The sequence below is a fragment of the Primulina eburnea genome, chromosome 13 (genome assembly GCF_022965805.1).
Source record: "Primulina eburnea isolate SZY01 chromosome 13, ASM2296580v1, whole genome shotgun sequence".
NCBI lineage: Eukaryota > Viridiplantae > Streptophyta > Magnoliopsida > Lamiales > Gesneriaceae > Primulina > Primulina eburnea.
Genome location: NC_133113.1, coordinates 3,595,428 through 3,612,671, shown reverse-complemented (window position 1 = coordinate 3,612,671; position 17,244 = coordinate 3,595,428). Strand labels below are relative to the sequence as shown.

Sequence of the window (17,244 nt, the reverse complement as noted above, 5' to 3'; positions counted from 1 at the left end):
ACTCTCCCTTGGTGGTTCTTGAGAAGATGACCAGGTTATAGCAGGTGGTGTTTCACCTACTACTGTGTTCATCTTTAGATCTACTACTTTGAGATTTGCGAAAAATTCCGCAAGCTCTTGTAGATCCTCTAAACCAATCCTTTCTAAAGTTGTCATCAGATCAATTTCTTTTCTGAGACAGACTTGATTAGATTGATCATCTTTTCTTCTTCAGCCAAAGGTTTTGACACCACTTTGGCCTTCTCTTGTTGATGTAACAAAGGTTCAATACCAAAGGATGGTGGTAACCAACCTCCTGAAGTTCGTCTACTAGAACTGGGTTGTTGTTCTAGTTTCTGAATTCTTGTTTGAATATCCTTTAACATTCCAAGAATTTCTTCTTGGGTTTCAAGGATTTTCTCAACTCGTTGCGGTACAAAATATAGCATATTGCCATAATTTTTTATTGTCTTCTGAATTTCTCTAAGATCTAAAGAGAGCTTAGAGGAATCTGGAACTATCTCCAGAAACTTATTATTTTGAATCATAATTTTACCTGAGATTTTACCTGAGGGTGCAGTAGCTTCCCTTTCTGTTTCTGATATCTAACAATAGTTAGATGCACTTGTTTATATTCCAAAATATTGAAATATTCCTTGTAAATTAGTTTTCTCGAACCGAAGTTCGGATTCATAATTTTTCAAAATTCTCCTTCTCATACAATTAGTTACTAGTAACAATAAAATTTGTGTTTGAAATAAATCAACCTAAAGCTCTGATACCATTTTCGAAAGCGCGGGGATCAATTAAAATTTAAATAGGGATAAGGGTATTTTTGGATTTTAAAATTGATTTTTTTCTCTCCAGGGAGCTAGGACCAAACATAGTTTGGTTTGGGGACTGTCCACCAATTTACCCTTGTAATTACGTTATGGTACGAATAGAAAATAAATTAGGACTTGTGTATCAAAAATTAATGTTGTGTTCGAATATTATCAACATCAACATGGACACCATGGGGGTGGGAGAAAAAAAAATTTAGTTTCTCCATAATTTCATTTAACTCTCATAGGCAAAAACTTGTGTGAGACGGTCTCACGGGTCGTATTTGTGAGACGGATCTTTTATTTGGATCATTCATGAAAAAATATTACTTTTTATGCTAAGAGTATTACATTTCATTGTGAATATCGGTAGGTTTGACCCGTCTCACTGATAAAGATCCGTGAGACCGTTTCTCAAGAGACATACTCACGCCAATATATTAATGATATCCAATTAGACAACAAATTAATATTTTCAATATCACGATAATATTTTGATACACAATAAACAAAAGAGAAAATCAAGTTGACTTTCTAAATTCAAACTTTGAATGCATCGAGCATAGGGGTGTCAAAATCTGACACGAGCCACCAACCCGACACGGTTCAACCCGAAAAAAATAAGGTTTGGGTTTGGATTTTCGGGTTCGGATCAGATCGGGTTGAGCCCGATAGCTGGACCGAAAAAATGATCGGGTTGAGTAGGGTTCGGGTCAACCCGGGTTGACCCGAAAATTTAATTTTTAAAAAAATTTATATAATTAATAAATATTGGCTACATTTTTTATATATTTATGTCTGAAAAAATATTTATTGTATATTTATATCATAAATTTTCATAATTTAATATTTATTTTGAACATTTTATATTTTTTAAATAATTGTTTATTTAATTTAGTAAATAAGCTTTATTTTTCTACGCTTAGACTTTCAAATTTAAATCATATATATGACGGAGCTTTTGTTATTATGTGTTTAAATTAAAATATTATTATTATTTTTTGAATTTTATTTATTTTTCTTTACAAAGTTCAAAATCGAGTTATACGGGTTGATGAGTTGATCATGTTGATGCGGGTTCAGGTTTGAGTTGAGAGTTTTCGGGTTGGGTTCGGGTTGAGCAATTTTTGAATAGTACTATTGTTCAACCCGACTCATACGACCCACCCGAATTGACACCCCTCATCGAGTAGGATCGGGTTCGATTTTTTTCGGGTCAAGTATCCTTAATTTTGGGTAGGATTTTTACTGCCGAACCTGATCTGAAAATTCACTACTCCATTTTCAGGTACTCGAAAAAAAACACTTGATCATACTAAATTTAATATGATCAATACTTAATCTGGTACCACGTTTTTTTTTTTTAAATAAATAAATATATGGTTTTTAATTATTAATAAATTGGTACTGAATTTAAAAAAATGAAAAATATGCCATGTACCCGATGCCCCGATCGGTTACAAAAAACCAACATCAACCCAAAGTTATCCGAACCCGAAAGTTTTAAAAATGCCTGACTCGATCAGGCCGGCTCAGTTACCTAATACTCAAATAAATGTCACCCCTATATTTAAAAATCGATCAAAACCCATAATAAATGTATAAAAGAAGTTAGTCGAAAAAAAAAATATTTTTTTAAAAAGAATTTTGATACATATATACATTTTTATTTTTTTCTCTGTCGACTTTTGTTTAATTTATATTTTTTTATCATAGATTTGAAAATTAATGTATAAAATTTTTTTAAAAAAATTTAAAACTATTCGATAAAAGAACTCTATTAACATAAACTTTCCAATACACAAAAATATCACAAGTTTATCAAAATGTTATCCAACTCAAATCATATAAAAAAATAATCTCGATAGTCTTAATTTTAATATAATCTCTAATTTCTTTTATAAAAAAATTACTTATAATATTTAAAAAAAATTATGTAGAAGCAAGCATATCATTTATTCGAGGAACAAAGGCTTTTTTTAACCAAGATAATACCAACATTACTTAATTTCACACTTTATAGACCTCTTAGCTAGCTAACACCAAGAACTATAACAAAATAGTGCCTTGCAAAGAAAAGCCAGTGTTTCTGCTATATCTGATCAATGCCAGGAATGTTTCAACCACTCATGCTCGGCAACATTCATCATGGACACTAAGAAGACCACTTCAAACGCGACCGAGATTAATGGTACCCAACAGGAGCTGGTGAGTCTCTTAATTCCTTTCCCTGGAAATGAACATCCTGCGCATGACAATCGCATTTTGTAAGTATTGCGTAAACATGTAAAATTCTAACACCATGCATATGCTTTGTCATTCATATGCATCAAAGTTAGATAACTTCACAAATTTCTTCATACAAGATAATATTTCAACCAACCCAAGTCGTAAATGACGAGGTTCTCATATCATTTCTTTGGCCAACTATCTTTGAATTTGGATCTCTGGTTGTTCAGAACTAAGTTGGGGGAGTGCGAAAGCACGGTGGAAAAGATATGGTGTGGAAGAATATGAAACACTAGATAAATAATCAAAGATGAAGGATGAATAATTCAAATTCAGGCATTTCAACAGGATAGGGCACTAACAAAGAAACATTTAAGATGGTAGCTGACAATACCGAAGCAAAATGGTTAACATCTCGATGGTGTGCTTCATCGGCCCGGATGACAGTGATAACATCCTTCAGAGTTGCATCTTTGGGAAGTCTCCAGTAGTCAATGGCAATAGCTGGAGCAGGGACATTTTTAATGGCACCACTTTCGATATCCTTCAAGTACTCGGTATATGAATGTATGGCCTCTTCTTCTAAGTAACCAACAACTCTATGAGCCAGTTTCGGAGACATCACGTACAGTACAAAGAAGGCGTTGAAGAAGACTCCTTGAACTGTGAGCACCAGAAGTCTCTCGTACCATTTAGGCTGCACAAGCTCTACCATGGTCATTAAGTGCATCCTCTCGTTTTCAGCTTCTTCAAGTAATGCTTTAATCCAACCACCACTTTGCTGAAATTTGCGCAGTGACCTGAGATGCAAAAGCATTCCTCCTACCATACCAGGAACAGCAGCCACAGTTTCAAGCATCATCGCCCGACATCCATACCGCCTCTGCAAAAAGAATATTATGTGTCAATGAATCACTAAAATACATACTATGCTGTCAAGTTAAACGTACAGGTGGTTACTACATTTCACGTTCATTTCAAAACCATGCTTTTATTCTCTGGAAAAGAAAAAAAAACAATTTCACTATTTTCTCAAAGCACATTTCCATCAAATTTCACAGTTTCCTATAAAATTTTTGTTTTCATTTAATTTTTCACTAATCCCAAAAAACTTGATTATTGTATAGCATCCTAATCTAAAAGACTATATTTTCAGATTTTAAATGCTCCATGAGCTATTAAAAATTTACCCAAGACAACTAATTCTTGCATGATGGAACGTCTGCACTAAAAACTGTCTCCTTCAAGAACCAAAATCAAGCATATTTTACATTCTCCAACACAATTTTAAAGACTCATTTTCAGGTACCACACATCTAAAAATGCTGTAGAGTTTTAGCTTTGACCCAACGGCAGTAACAATGACTTCATCAGTGAAATGCACTGTGATGTGTTGCAATCTTTTTCAACTTCTAGTAATTCAAAAAATCAATGGTTTTAATTGAATAGAAATGAGGGAAAGTTTGTATAATGGAGTTTACATTCGCATCCTCCCATCAAGGAAAAAAGGTTCCAAATATTTTGGGTCATGAATAGGTTGCGTTTTTTTTTAATTAAGCCATCCACATCGACACCTACATGCCCTACACCGTAAACAGTGCTAAGAATTAACAAAATTTTCCAACTCAATCCAGCTCAAACAATGCAGCAATAGTGTGGTTTAACTTGTGGCAAATCAACCAAGCTCACCAACCCTTTTCGGCTAGTTATTCTCCCCAAATGACCAGCGCCAATGCCACACATTGAAAATATATGAACTTCTTAATCATTTCCATACTCGCAAATATTTTAAATGTTCTGGAAATTGTGTCACATTCAAATATTTTGTATTATTGGGTTTCTTCTTTTTATCACCTGAAAGAAGTTATGGTAAGGAGGGTGGTGGGAAAGGGCTGAAGGCATGAGGAAGAGAGATAATGGGGTTGGTTCCAGTTGGAGAAAGGCTTGGAATAAGAATTGGCATGGGAAAATCAACAAACTCAGTCCACCAAGTCTTCCTTGTTTTAGCTGAATTAATTCTCAGAATCATTTGGAGCAAAAGTTAAATGGATGTGAAGGTTAGATGAGTGCCTGAGGTATCCATTTCAATCGCTAAATTTTGTAAGTGTAATAGGTGTAAAGCTTCATAATTAAGCATTTATGTACAGGATGCATCCAAAAACAACTTAAACTTGATGGATTTGGGTGGGTTGCAATTTGTTCACACTGCTAGAACAACATAATGACATCTGCTCTGTAACTCAATTGAGAACCTACAACTGATAAATATGAAACGGGGTAACGCATTATATGGAAAGACTAGTAGAAAATTTAAACAGGTGTGGCTGTATTTCCTCAAACAATTAAGCTCATAGTAGAAAATTACAATAGAATAATATTAGGGCTCATATATGTCAAGATAATAATCTAAGAAGCAGAATCCAAGACAAAAGAAAAAGAAGACACAGATAATTTTAAAAAAACAGCATACCTTGAAAAATAGGTCTGTAGGAATTCTAAGAAGCTTCACTGTTCGGTATGCTACTTTATCAAGAAATTTCTTCGGAACATGATGCTTGTGAAGATCAATTGACAAGTTCGAATGATAAGTTTCCCATGGCTGCACCATGAAAATGAAATCAGAAAGGTTTCGGGCCTTAGGCAGCCAAAATACAGGTAATTAGTACTCAGAAACCTGAGTGCTTGACTGCATGATGTTGTACTACACCAAGCCACTAGATACAACTTCAACAGTTCGCTACCACACAGTTGAACTATTGTGAACATTAAAGGAGCACTTTCTGATGCTTTATTTGTCTATTCAATAAATAAATTAAATGACCCATTCATAGCCAAACTATAAACCAAACATTTCATAACAATTTTTTTTCAATGTCTAAATTAGAATCGTATTGTGTTGTCAACTTGAAGTTCCTGTAGTTATAACATGACTATGGAATTGGTATCAAGAATGCAGCAACACATCTACTGAAGTTGAGTGATCTCAGCTTAAAAGAATGAACACCGCGTCCAGCTAACTCTATCGGCAATCAAGACAGATAAAGCACTCCCAATCCCTTATACAAGTCTAATGAGATGCGGACCTCGTGTAAGGCAACACTGTAGTATGAGTAGTTCAAGATAGACGAGCTCATATATCAAGATCTGTGTCGCACCAAATCAATTTACTTGCCCAAACTCATCAATCTCCCATCCTTTTTAGCTCAAACTAAGAGACACATTCCACTCTATGAATCATCAAAATTCTGAAGGTATAATTACGCAAACTGCCCAAAATTAGAACGTCTCCCAATAACAACTCCAAGCCATTAAAAAATACATATATGCATACGTTCAGCTTCTAACACGTAAACAGATTTCCTAATACAGAAACAACACCTGGCATGGTTATAATTATTGAATAGATGTGAGATTTGTTGCTTCCATGGCTGATCAACTACTGCAAAAGATTCTGAGAAACATGACTGCATGCTAACGATCATCTAAGACGACAAAAAAAAAGGAGCACGAAACATACAAAACGGATAAATAAAGACAAAAAGAGATGCATTCAATACACCACCAACAAGCTCACATCAAATCATCACTTCGATCCGAAATTGACAGTAAAATCAAACAGAAGCAGAGCTACATGATATATCATTTTACCATGAAGCAGTTCCAAACCCACTCGGTCCCATCTTCTTTAGTAATCTTAGGCCTCGTGATTCCCCAATAGCTCGAAACTCCACCTTTCTCCGCCTTCTCCAGCGCCACGTCGTAACTCCCCTTCTTCTCCATCCCCGACGACGAAGGCTCCGCCGCGGAGCTCATCAACCGCCTCCATCCCACCGACAAGCCCAAGCTCTGACCCTTCGCCATCTCCCCAAACACATGAAACGGACCCGAAGAACTGCTAAATCCACCGCCGGTAACCACGCGCTTCATCACTGAACTCACCACCAAGCGATTCATCTTCGTAAAATAGCTATGATGCAAAATTGACGGGTCAAAAGGCACCAAAACTCATGTATGCTTAAGCCAACGTCAAGATTACGAAATTACCCTCGTCTATCCCCCAAAATAGGTAGGCAGGGGCGTGGAAATTTCAGCCAGTTCTTTTGCGCGATTTAAGTTCGAATTCTGTGCTACCTTTGGAGTTTTCTTAATTTTTTTAAATTAAACATATAATTTCCAATATTATTTTATTTTTAGAATTTAACGATATATTTTAAAGTTTGAACTGGACTCGAAACCTGTGGTTCACCGAACTAGTAAAGTTCGGGATTTTATTGATTCTAACCCGTTGGATCTCTACCGGGCACTATTTCTTCTTTTTTTTTTCAAGTTTACTCCAAGTTCTCTCATGCATATGGTTAAAAAATTAAAAGGTAAATTTTTATGATAATTAAATTAAATTATTTTACAAGTCATATCTCCACCGAAATCGGAAAAGTACTATCGGCCATCGGGTATGGTTTGGGGGTTTGTAGTATTCCACCACAATTCAGGATGGATCTAGGAATAAAAGTTGGGGGGCTTGAACTCAATATGATAAATTATATATTACTAAAAAAAATTTACATTATATTGTACAATGAAGTTGTGCCCTACGAGATTTTAAAACATAAAATTCATCAATAATAGAATTTACATCATTATGTTTAGCTAAATCTCGTTCAATATAGAGTGTCAAACAATCAGCAAGAAAGTCATCCTCCATTTTATTGCGAAGTGCCGTCTTCACATGCTACATTGCTGAAAAAGCCCGCTCAGTAGTGGCAGTAGACACAGGTAGTGTCAAAACAAGATGAATCAATCTAGTCAACATACCATAAACACTTGACCGTCCACTCTCGGTCAATTGCTGACACAACTCAACAAGTGTAGAAACCTTTAAATTCTGCATCACATCAAGTTTATAATGTATCAATTCATACTCCAAAGCAACAATTTCTTGATCTGTGAAATCTCCAGGATAAAACTTCTTCGCAAGCTTGCAAATATCATCACTGTTAAATGAGTCAAATGAATTTTTAGGATCTAAAACTTCTTCGCAAGCTTGCAAATATCACCACTGTTTGAATAAACCGTCGTTATTAGCGACGGTGTAATTAAAACCGTCGCCGATCCACATCGGCCACGGTTTTACTAAAACCGTCGCAAATATTAGCGACGATTGTTAAAAAACCGTCGCTAAATTATTAAAAAATAAAAAAAAAGTGGGCTGGGCTACAGCCCAGTACAGCCCTAGAATACATCTGTCTCTACACCACATAGAAATACAGAATCATATCACATTAATTAGTATGTCTCTTGTGAAACGGTCTCACGAATTTATATTTGTGAGAAGGATCAACCCTACCGATATTCACAATAAAACGTAATACTCTTAACATAAAAAGTAATATTTTTTCATGGATGACTCAATTAAGAGATTCATTTCACAAAATACGACTGATAAGACCGTCTCACACAAGATTTTGCTCACATTAAAATATGTTAGAATTCTATCTTGTTCAAAATAAACCATAACAAAATAAAAGGTAGAAAATTTGGTGGACGACTTTAGAACATTTTCTTCAAGTATCACAAAAATTTAAGAGCCAACAAATACGGTTCATTTATGTACCCTGCCGTATGTTTGTTTTATAACGAGAACGATCCACTTTAGGAATAAATTTTAAATGATCAAATTAAACGGAGGTCCCCCATAAAATATCAAGTATTGGTTATTATTATTTCTGTATAAATGCTCCGAAAAGGGCCAAGCATTCAGTAACGAGTCTAACTGTACATGAAAACCAAGCCTCGAGCTAGGCCACATGTTATGGAAAAATAGTAAAACCGACAAGATGTGTGTTTACGATCTACGCCTTTAACCCGAAATAAAAACGGGGCTCCCCATTTTATTCAGCTCTTGTTATCATCAGCAGCCATGCTCTCGTAGAAGAGAATGTATCCATGATCTATATTGGGCGCATACTCGTTAGCTGATCCGAAGTACGTCTGGATAGCCGACTCCTCAATCATCTCCACAGTTTCATCATCAAAGTGCAGCCAGTGGTTGTGACTTTTGACGAGACTGACATAATGCCCATGATTAGGCCCACTCCCCACGTGTACCACCACGGCAAATAATGAGTACTCTGAGTCAGCGTCATCCATGGTGCAGGTGAGTTTTAGTTCCAAAGGGAACACTACGCGATAGGATAACTTCTTGTGCCGGTTTAGCTGCTCCATGTACTTGAATCGCTTGAGATGAATGACAAGGATATGTGGAGGTTTCTTTATCTTCATCCTCTTCTGTGCTTCTTGCAGACTGCAGGCAGAGTAGAGAGATTATTTTTTTTGATAGTTTCAGTAAGAATGAATGCCAAGAAAGGCGCCTACCTGCAGCACTTATCACAGAAGAATTTATCTTCGGCATTCAGGGTTTCAGTGGAGCTGAAGTTCTTGAGGCAGCTAGTAATTGAACTGTTTTGTTCAATATCAAGGCTTAGATCTAAGAATGTCTCATCCCTTGCTGTAACAGTCTCACACCTTAAACATTTTGTCTCATTGGTAAGAGTACCCTGCATCTCGCCAAGAGTCGGAGATAAAATGAGCAAGAAGAATATCAACATTTGGCAACCACATCACATAATGATTATATGAGTTCTCAAGCAATTGAAAATTACTATAGTGCTATGTATAATAAAGCTCAAGCTCTGGTAAAAAGGCACAACAGGCATGCAATGATCATTTTACGTCATGATACAACATATTTCTGATGTGAGTGGAGATTCAGCCAATAAAATCTGAATCCAAAGTATATAATTTTCATAAAGTGTTAACCTGAAAAATTTTATGCACCCAGGTCACTAATGGTTCCTTCTTAACACCATTTATGGGGCCGTTGCTTAGCCCATTTGCAAGACCCTCAACAGAAGAAGTATGCTGAATACTTGGCACCTTTTGAGACTCTTTCTCCAGAGTGTCGACAAGTTCATTCAACAAAAAGTTCAAAAATTCATGGGCGTCCTGCATGAAGGCATGAATATCACGTTATGTTGAAGCTTGAAAAGAAAGTTATAACGCAGAAGATTCTGTATTCTATATTGTAAAGTTCATGACCATCTATATTCAACTTTTGTTACCAATTAATTGTAGAAACTTGCAATAAGTTGCCATCTAAAAGAAGTAAAAGGTTCATAGCTACATGAACAACCACCACATAGTAAAGCAATATATTTTCTGAATGCTTATAATAAAATCTCTCTTAACAACAAATCCATGATGTGAGTTTCAGGAATCATTGAAATCAAATGTACAAAAAAACTTGTGTCCAAGAATAAATTATTTGTATTCACCTCCTGCAGGCTTTATGCATTTGACACTTATCTCTCTTATCATGTATACAAATTATAACATATCATGGGAGGTGAGTGCTGCCAAAGTGTAGGAGAAGATGAGTGCCAAAATTGTAGGAGAAGGTGAGTGCAAATTACCCGTCCAGAAACACATATCTAAACTTCAGACAAGAATTTTAATCAGAATAGATTAATGGTGATAAAGGACTGACAAGGACACTTCTGGCACTCTAAAAAAAAGCTTGGACAATTTAGATTCTATTGACCACCTCAGTGCTTCCACGGGGCAAAAAAAGCTGTTGTTTACCAAAAACACACCTGATGCATGTATCCTCGGAAAAGGTCATTTTCTTTTCTTACTCTCTGTACAAAGCGTTTTGGAGCTATTACACCAGTTTTCTTCTTCTGTGAACTTATCTGCAAAAAATTATTAAGATATTAATTTGCAAAATCTCAAGAGCATGCCAAATTACAGGCATTCAAACCGAAAACAGCATCAATACACAATTGTGGCTTTGTCCTAAACTGATGGCTGCTAAACCAGCCAGTGAAGAATGAATCAGCGATGTTTCGCCATATTTCTCATGGATAGTTACTCGGCAACGAATGTCAAGAAACTATAGTTTCAGATAATTACCAAAGCTGCCTTTGTTATTTAGCAGATGATGATAAAAAAAATCTGAAATGAGCCATGAAAAATATGCATAAAGTTTTTCAAGATGCACTAGGAACCAGGTAAACACATGCATATCGTAGGTATTCTTTTACCAAGAAATGCTTTGGTCTCATGTATTAAGTTCATGAAATTCCGAAAAAATAAATTGAACAGTCAAGTAATGCCTCAAAGATGTATCCAAGCAGCCAAAGACTTAACACTTGATTCAGCATTGAATCAAGTACCTGTGAGTACAGCTCTGCAAGACAAGTCAAGAGATTTTCATCTGCTTCGCTTGTTTTGTTATTTGAAGAATGTTCCAACAGTTGTTCACGAAATGGGGCACAGAAATAAAGAGCCTGCAGAACCAAGTGATATCAAAGCAAGGAAACATTCAATATTCTCATCACAGTCATACAAGAAAAGGCTTGTCACTACACTTCCAAAAACATATTTCTTTTAGCACTCATCATGGTACAAATAAACAGGAGATCTCAGCAACAGCCATTAAGATTCCACTAAGGACAAATTGAGGCCATCTATGAGGTAACTAACAATTGAAATTCAATAATTCAGTTTCCCTTGAATGGAACATCAACATCTTCCCCAAGACCAAATTAACCAAACCACAACACACCAAAATTTTAACTTTAACCCAATTTAATCACTCACAAAAAAATAAAACACACATGGCAGACGAAATAAATGTCTTGCCCTGAAATTGGCATTAAAGAAAACCAAAATCAACATAGCGATATAAAGGTATAATCAAGTCTTCCTTAGAGACAGCCAAATGCACAATCAAAACCTCCTAGCTTCTCCTTTTGACTTGACCATAAAAATCAAAACGACCAAGGAAAACAACCCAAAATCCAAACCCACATCCCAAAACTCATCAAAAAACCCGGAAAACGACAAATTAAAATCCCAACAAACAAGAAACGAGCGCCACAACTTCCCACCTGGAGCACGCTGTTGCAATAGCAAGTGTTTCCGAAATTCTCCAACCCGAAATACCGCTCTCCCTCGGGAAACTGATCGCCCAAAGCCTTCTCTAACTTGGAACCCGTCACACCCATCGTAAGTGTGACACCATCCAGCATATACCAGAATTCCTCTATCCCTCCAAACTTGCCACTCCTCGTTCACAATAACCAGACTTATTCGCCAACTGCAATCGGTTCTGAGAGTGAGGCGATGGATATTAGTGTGGATGATTCCTATTTCTTGAATTTAAGGAGAATCTAGGGTTTGGGAAAATTCAGTCGATTGTTTTCTTCGCCTAGGAGAATTGTCTACGAGATCTTTCTGTAAACCCAAAATGACAACGAGGATCGCCTGATTCGGTCGTTTACTTCATTTGCTATAGATTTTTTAAATTATTCGTTTATTCTTAAAGAAATTCGTGTTGTCAATTCGGATGGGTTTGATCGGGTTGAGCAATAATATTGTTTAAAAATTGCTCAACTCAAATTCAATCCGAATTCGAGCCAACTCGAAAACTGACAATCCGAACTCAAACCCGATCAACGTAATTTTGATTTTTTGTTTAAAAAAATAAATTAAAAAAATATATTTTAATTTAAACAAATAATAACAAAATCTTGGTCATATATATGATTTAAATTTGAAATTTTAATTATAAAAAAATAAAATATATTTATTAAATCAAATAAACAATTGTTTAAAAAATAAAAAATATTCAAAATAAATATTAAAATATGAAAATTGATGATATAAATATACAATAAATATTTCTTCAGACATATAATATATAAAAAATATAGACAATATTTATTAATTATATTTTAAAAAAAATAAAATTTTCGTGTCAATCGAACCCAACCCAATCCAACTCGATCATTTTTTCGGGTCAGCTATCGGTCCAACCCGATCTGACCCGAACCTAAAAACCTCAAGTCCAAACCTGATTTTTTTTCAGGTTGAACCGTGTCGAGTTGATGAGTCGTGTCTAATTTTGACACCCCTAAAGAAACTCTAATACATATATAAATCCATTACTAAATTTATAGTTTGTTATGATATGTGATTGATTAAGACAGATGAATAACTAATATCATTAAATTTTTAAAATATCTCGATTGGATTAGTAACACTAAATGTAATTATTCTCAGTTAGGTATCAATAAGCCAGCATAAGAACTGCACGAGAGAAGGCTAACTGGTACTGATTGAACACAAAATGGCTTGAGTGCATGAACAGTTGGGTTATCAAGCATGAAGCTAAAATATAGTAACTGAAACGTAAATGACACAAGTTTGTTTCTAGATGTTAGAATACTTTAATATTCTTACGTCACACATTCTTCTTTACGGAAAGATTTTATTAAAGGACTTTGACAATTAACACTTTGAAATTGCTCACTTCAACAAGAGTTATCAGGCTGCATTATTGAAACTCTTAATATCTCATACACATACAAAATTAACAAAATGAGCAGTAAGACTTCTTATCTCAAACACAAAAATTTCTCAAAAGAAATTCTAAGTACAAATCTGTGGGGACCCGGACGCTAATTATGTTCTTAATCATCATTGAGACAATTTATTTAATTATAATAAACATGGTCTAATTTTTTTAAAAAAAATACAGTATTAAAGGCGGAACGTAATAGAATACATTTTAATATATATGTCAGTATTAAAGTATAAGTCTCGTACTATATACAATCATTCAAACTAAGGTTTAACGACTAAATATCAAGTGTCCAAACCCTATCTCTAATCAAAGTCCGTAGTCTCAACTCTAATCACGATCTCTCTTCATCTCCTCGACCCCGATCTTGTCCCACATGTTACCATGCACACATACAAACACGACAACAGCCGGATAATTCCGGTGAGAAATACATCCCAGTATAAATCAACGAAACATGCAATCATATAAACAATGTAGAAGCATGTAATAGATATCAGTAACATGTATCAAAATCTGAAACATAACCAATATAAAATCGTCAATCAGACTCGTGACTCCACGTCTCAGACTAGAATCAATCCTAGTCTAGGGATCCCAGTTTCCAGACGTTGGTATTCCATATCGAACATCACTAATAGAAGAAACTCCAATTCTATCCACTTCGATATAACCAAACATCCGGTGTTTTGACCTATCCGTCATAGACTTTAGCACTTTCACTAATTCTTTATCTTGTGACAATGTGCAAAATGCCAGTGACGATTCCCTCACCATCGACACTTATGTCACAAGATTACTCGTCTAATACTCGTCTAGTACATGCTTTCTATAAATCAATAGAACAAGCATATCAATTCAAATCAATGAACACAATAACAATAAGTATGTGATTTAGAGAAACTCAAGTATATCACACTCGAGTCGTTCTCCCGGTACCACATTGACTTATACCTTTCTTTTATAGCAGTTCTGACTCCGTTTCTGTTGGGAATTCCAAGCCTGTCAATATTCAATCTGGTAATGACAATATCAATATACTGCTCAAATCAATACCGAATCTGATCAATCTGAATTTAACTCAAAATCAACGGCATAACGGAACAATCTGAATATCCCCGTCAATACAATATCAACAGATATCAATTACCACAACTCATAATCAATAACAACACAAATCTGATTACAGTAATAGAATCTCGGGCATTACAAAATCAATCCTTAATGATCAAATTACAAATATCAACGTGTGCTTGTTATGATCAAATTACATATATCAATGTTGTTGTGCCATGTTATCGTATTTTCTGGCAGATAGTACACTCCGAGTAGTGTTCATGGATTCTGACATTCAACGAACTAAAAAGTTGTTACACGAGATTTTATCCAATCATAAGCTTGGCTCTGCTCTTCGGGAATGAATACCAGATGTTCAGATAATGTCCATTTATTAGACTAATTGATCTACCGAGGCAACATGTTGTATCGATTGACTTTTGATTAGCTCTGCTTCTGTTCGGCAACCCTTTGTATCATCTTGACTACTATCAGTGATCTTGTGTGCCTTCGAATAATATAATAATAGTTTTACTTAGGTAATCAGCAGCGCTCTGAAGAACATTTTTTCTTCATAAACAAATGTACACATGAATAATAAATTTCTTTTTGAATTTAATTCGGCTAGCCTCTATAATTATCTATTATATCAGCTGTCTTGTTAAGCCATCAAAGCGTAAATGTCATACAATTTCTCCATTTTGGTTTTTGACAAAATTATGCATTTGTAGTAGAAACATTGAATTCATTTGATAGATAAAAAAAATTTACACATTTTGCAAAAAAATAAAAAAAAATACTATTAAGTTGAATAAGTTGAAAGTACAAAATTGTTCTAGACACTGCTTTATCTCTTCTGATGATATTTATGTCCAGAGTGAGTGCTTGCTACTATAATCAGCTGGCTTCCTCGGATGGTCGGTTGGCTTAGAGCTGTTGACTGCTGGTGGGTTCAATTTTCCCCTTTCTCTCTTTTTGTCAACACTACAAAGTGCTTTCAGGTAGGTGAATACAGTGGCTAACCAACTGCCAACTTCGTTAATCTTCTCATTAAGATTTGCTTGTACTTCTTCAATCTTGGTGCAAATTTGAAAGCTATTTGACTGAATCTATCCACCAAGATGAGTAGCAGTAGCTGCCCGATATTTCTTGATCGAATTTATCTTAATAAAAATTTCAATCATGTTCTTGGATAAGTCAGAGACCTCCTTGAGCATTTTATCCTTGAAACAACTCAAATCATCTTCAGTGTTCGAGTGTCCTCTCCTCATAATAGTAAGAGTTGATGTAATGGAGGACAAACTTGTGTGAATTATGACTAGAGATTGCCATATGTGAGATCACAATCTGGAGAGGAAAGCTTGATCCTGGGTAATTCCTTAGCAACAGCAAGAGTCAGATTGGGAGCCCAAATGCTTAAAGGACATGCTTGCTCTATATCAACACTCCTGCGTCATCTTGGCTGACCGGCTCTTGCACCAAAACTTCAGGCATAGCCTGAATGATATGATGAATAGCTCGTTCTTGTGTCTCTACTTGACTGACTGCTTTTCCATAAAAACTTCTACAACTTCAGTAGTTTCTCCCTGAGGGACTACCGATTCATCCACAAGAATTTCTAGTATTGCTTCCATGGACTCAGGCAATACTTATCAACAAAAACTTATTCTTCCATTAAAATTATTCTTCTTTCAAAAATTTATCCTCAGATAGAATGACTTCTTCTTCTGAAATCACCACATCTTCAGCAAATTTTGTCATGTTTAATTTGTACACTACAAAAGAGAAAGATAGAGCATAAAGGCACATCATTATCATTAGCAGCATCCTCCTGTTGTTGTACAATTTACTGCAAAAACGTCAGCAACATTAGCTAAAGAAATCTCCCTTAGAGTTGGAGACAATACAGCTTCTGATTATCTGCGGTATGTGACAATGAGGACTTGGATGGAGATTGCAATAATTCTAATTCAGTGAGAGAAGTAATCTGAACAGTAAGAGTGGAAGGGTTTCAACAAATTTCACAAGGGGAACCTTTTGTGCCAAGGAGGAGGACGGATGAACCAAATCTTCAACTAGTTGATAGCCTGACTAATCAGGCTCTTCAACTGGGATTGAGAATTTCTGACCATACGTCTCAGTGGCCTTCTGTTCTGTCCAATTTACTGGCAGTTTAAGCTCATGATCACCCTCCACACTTTCACTTTCATCTGCAACGACAGTAGATCCATGTCTAATTGATTTATTATTGCAAGATCATCTAAATCATTTGGGTGCAGTGGATTGTAGTCATGCCTTCTTCCAGCAATCAACTTTTTAATCTTCATGAGATCAACCAAGTACGATCTCCTCTGAAGGGATTCTCCAATGTCTTTTGTCTTAACCAGTTTTAGAATCTTCTTTTCAAGATGAATCGCCTCAGGGACGGAGCCACCGCAAAGGCTAAGGTGGGCCGCAGCCCAGGCTAGATTTTCGGATTAACGACAGTTTTACCATATCCGTCGCTAAATTTTTTGAATTTGTTAAAAATTTTAGCCCATAGCCCAGTACAAAAAAAAAAACGGATGGATTAGCGACGGTTTTACTAAATCCGTCGCTAAAGTTACGACAGTTTTGTTCTAACCGTCGCTATATAGCGACGGTTTTGTAGAAACCGTCGCTGATTTACGATGGATTTAATCAAAACCGTCGCCGATTTTGATCGGCGACGGTTTTTAGAAGAGCCGTCGCTAC

At 35.6% G+C, this 17,244-nt stretch overlaps 2 protein-coding genes across 3 annotated transcripts; both read right to left on the bottom strand.

Annotated features, from left to right (window-relative positions):
* Positions 1 to 2,652: 2,652 nt before the first annotated feature.
* On the bottom strand, positions 2,653 to 7,118 carry LOC140809945 (ubiquinol oxidase, mitochondrial-like). 2 transcript variants are annotated; one of them, XM_073167729.1, is made up of 4 exons: positions 6,681 to 7,108; positions 5,503 to 5,631; positions 3,427 to 3,915; positions 2,653 to 3,048 (listed from the first exon to the last, which is right to left on the bottom strand). In XM_073167729.1, exons 1-4 carry the CDS (start codon positions 6,984 to 6,986, stop codon positions 2,989 to 2,991), a joined length of 984 nt encoding a protein of 327 aa, XP_073023830.1. In that variant the 5' UTR covers positions 6,987 to 7,108; the 3' UTR covers positions 2,653 to 2,988. The 2 variants fall into 2 exon arrangements, with proteins under 2 accessions (XP_073023830.1, XP_073023831.1); XM_073167730.1 differs by lacking the exon at positions 5,503 to 5,631 and having other exon boundaries at positions 6,681 to 7,118.
* A 1,607-nt stretch (positions 7,119 to 8,725) lies between these two features.
* LOC140809506 (ubiquitin carboxyl-terminal hydrolase 4-like) lies at positions 8,726 to 12,400 on the bottom strand. The gene is made up of 6 exons (XM_073167161.1): positions 11,981 to 12,400; positions 11,264 to 11,377; positions 10,682 to 10,780; positions 9,849 to 10,034; positions 9,405 to 9,586; positions 8,726 to 9,333 (listed from the first exon to the last, which is right to left on the bottom strand). The coding sequence occupies exons 1-6, from the start codon at positions 12,119 to 12,121 to the stop codon at positions 8,925 to 8,927; spliced, it is 1,131 nt and encodes a 376-aa protein (XP_073023262.1). The 5' UTR covers positions 12,122 to 12,400; the 3' UTR covers positions 8,726 to 8,924.
* Between the last annotated feature and the right edge of the window lie 4,844 nt (positions 12,401 to 17,244).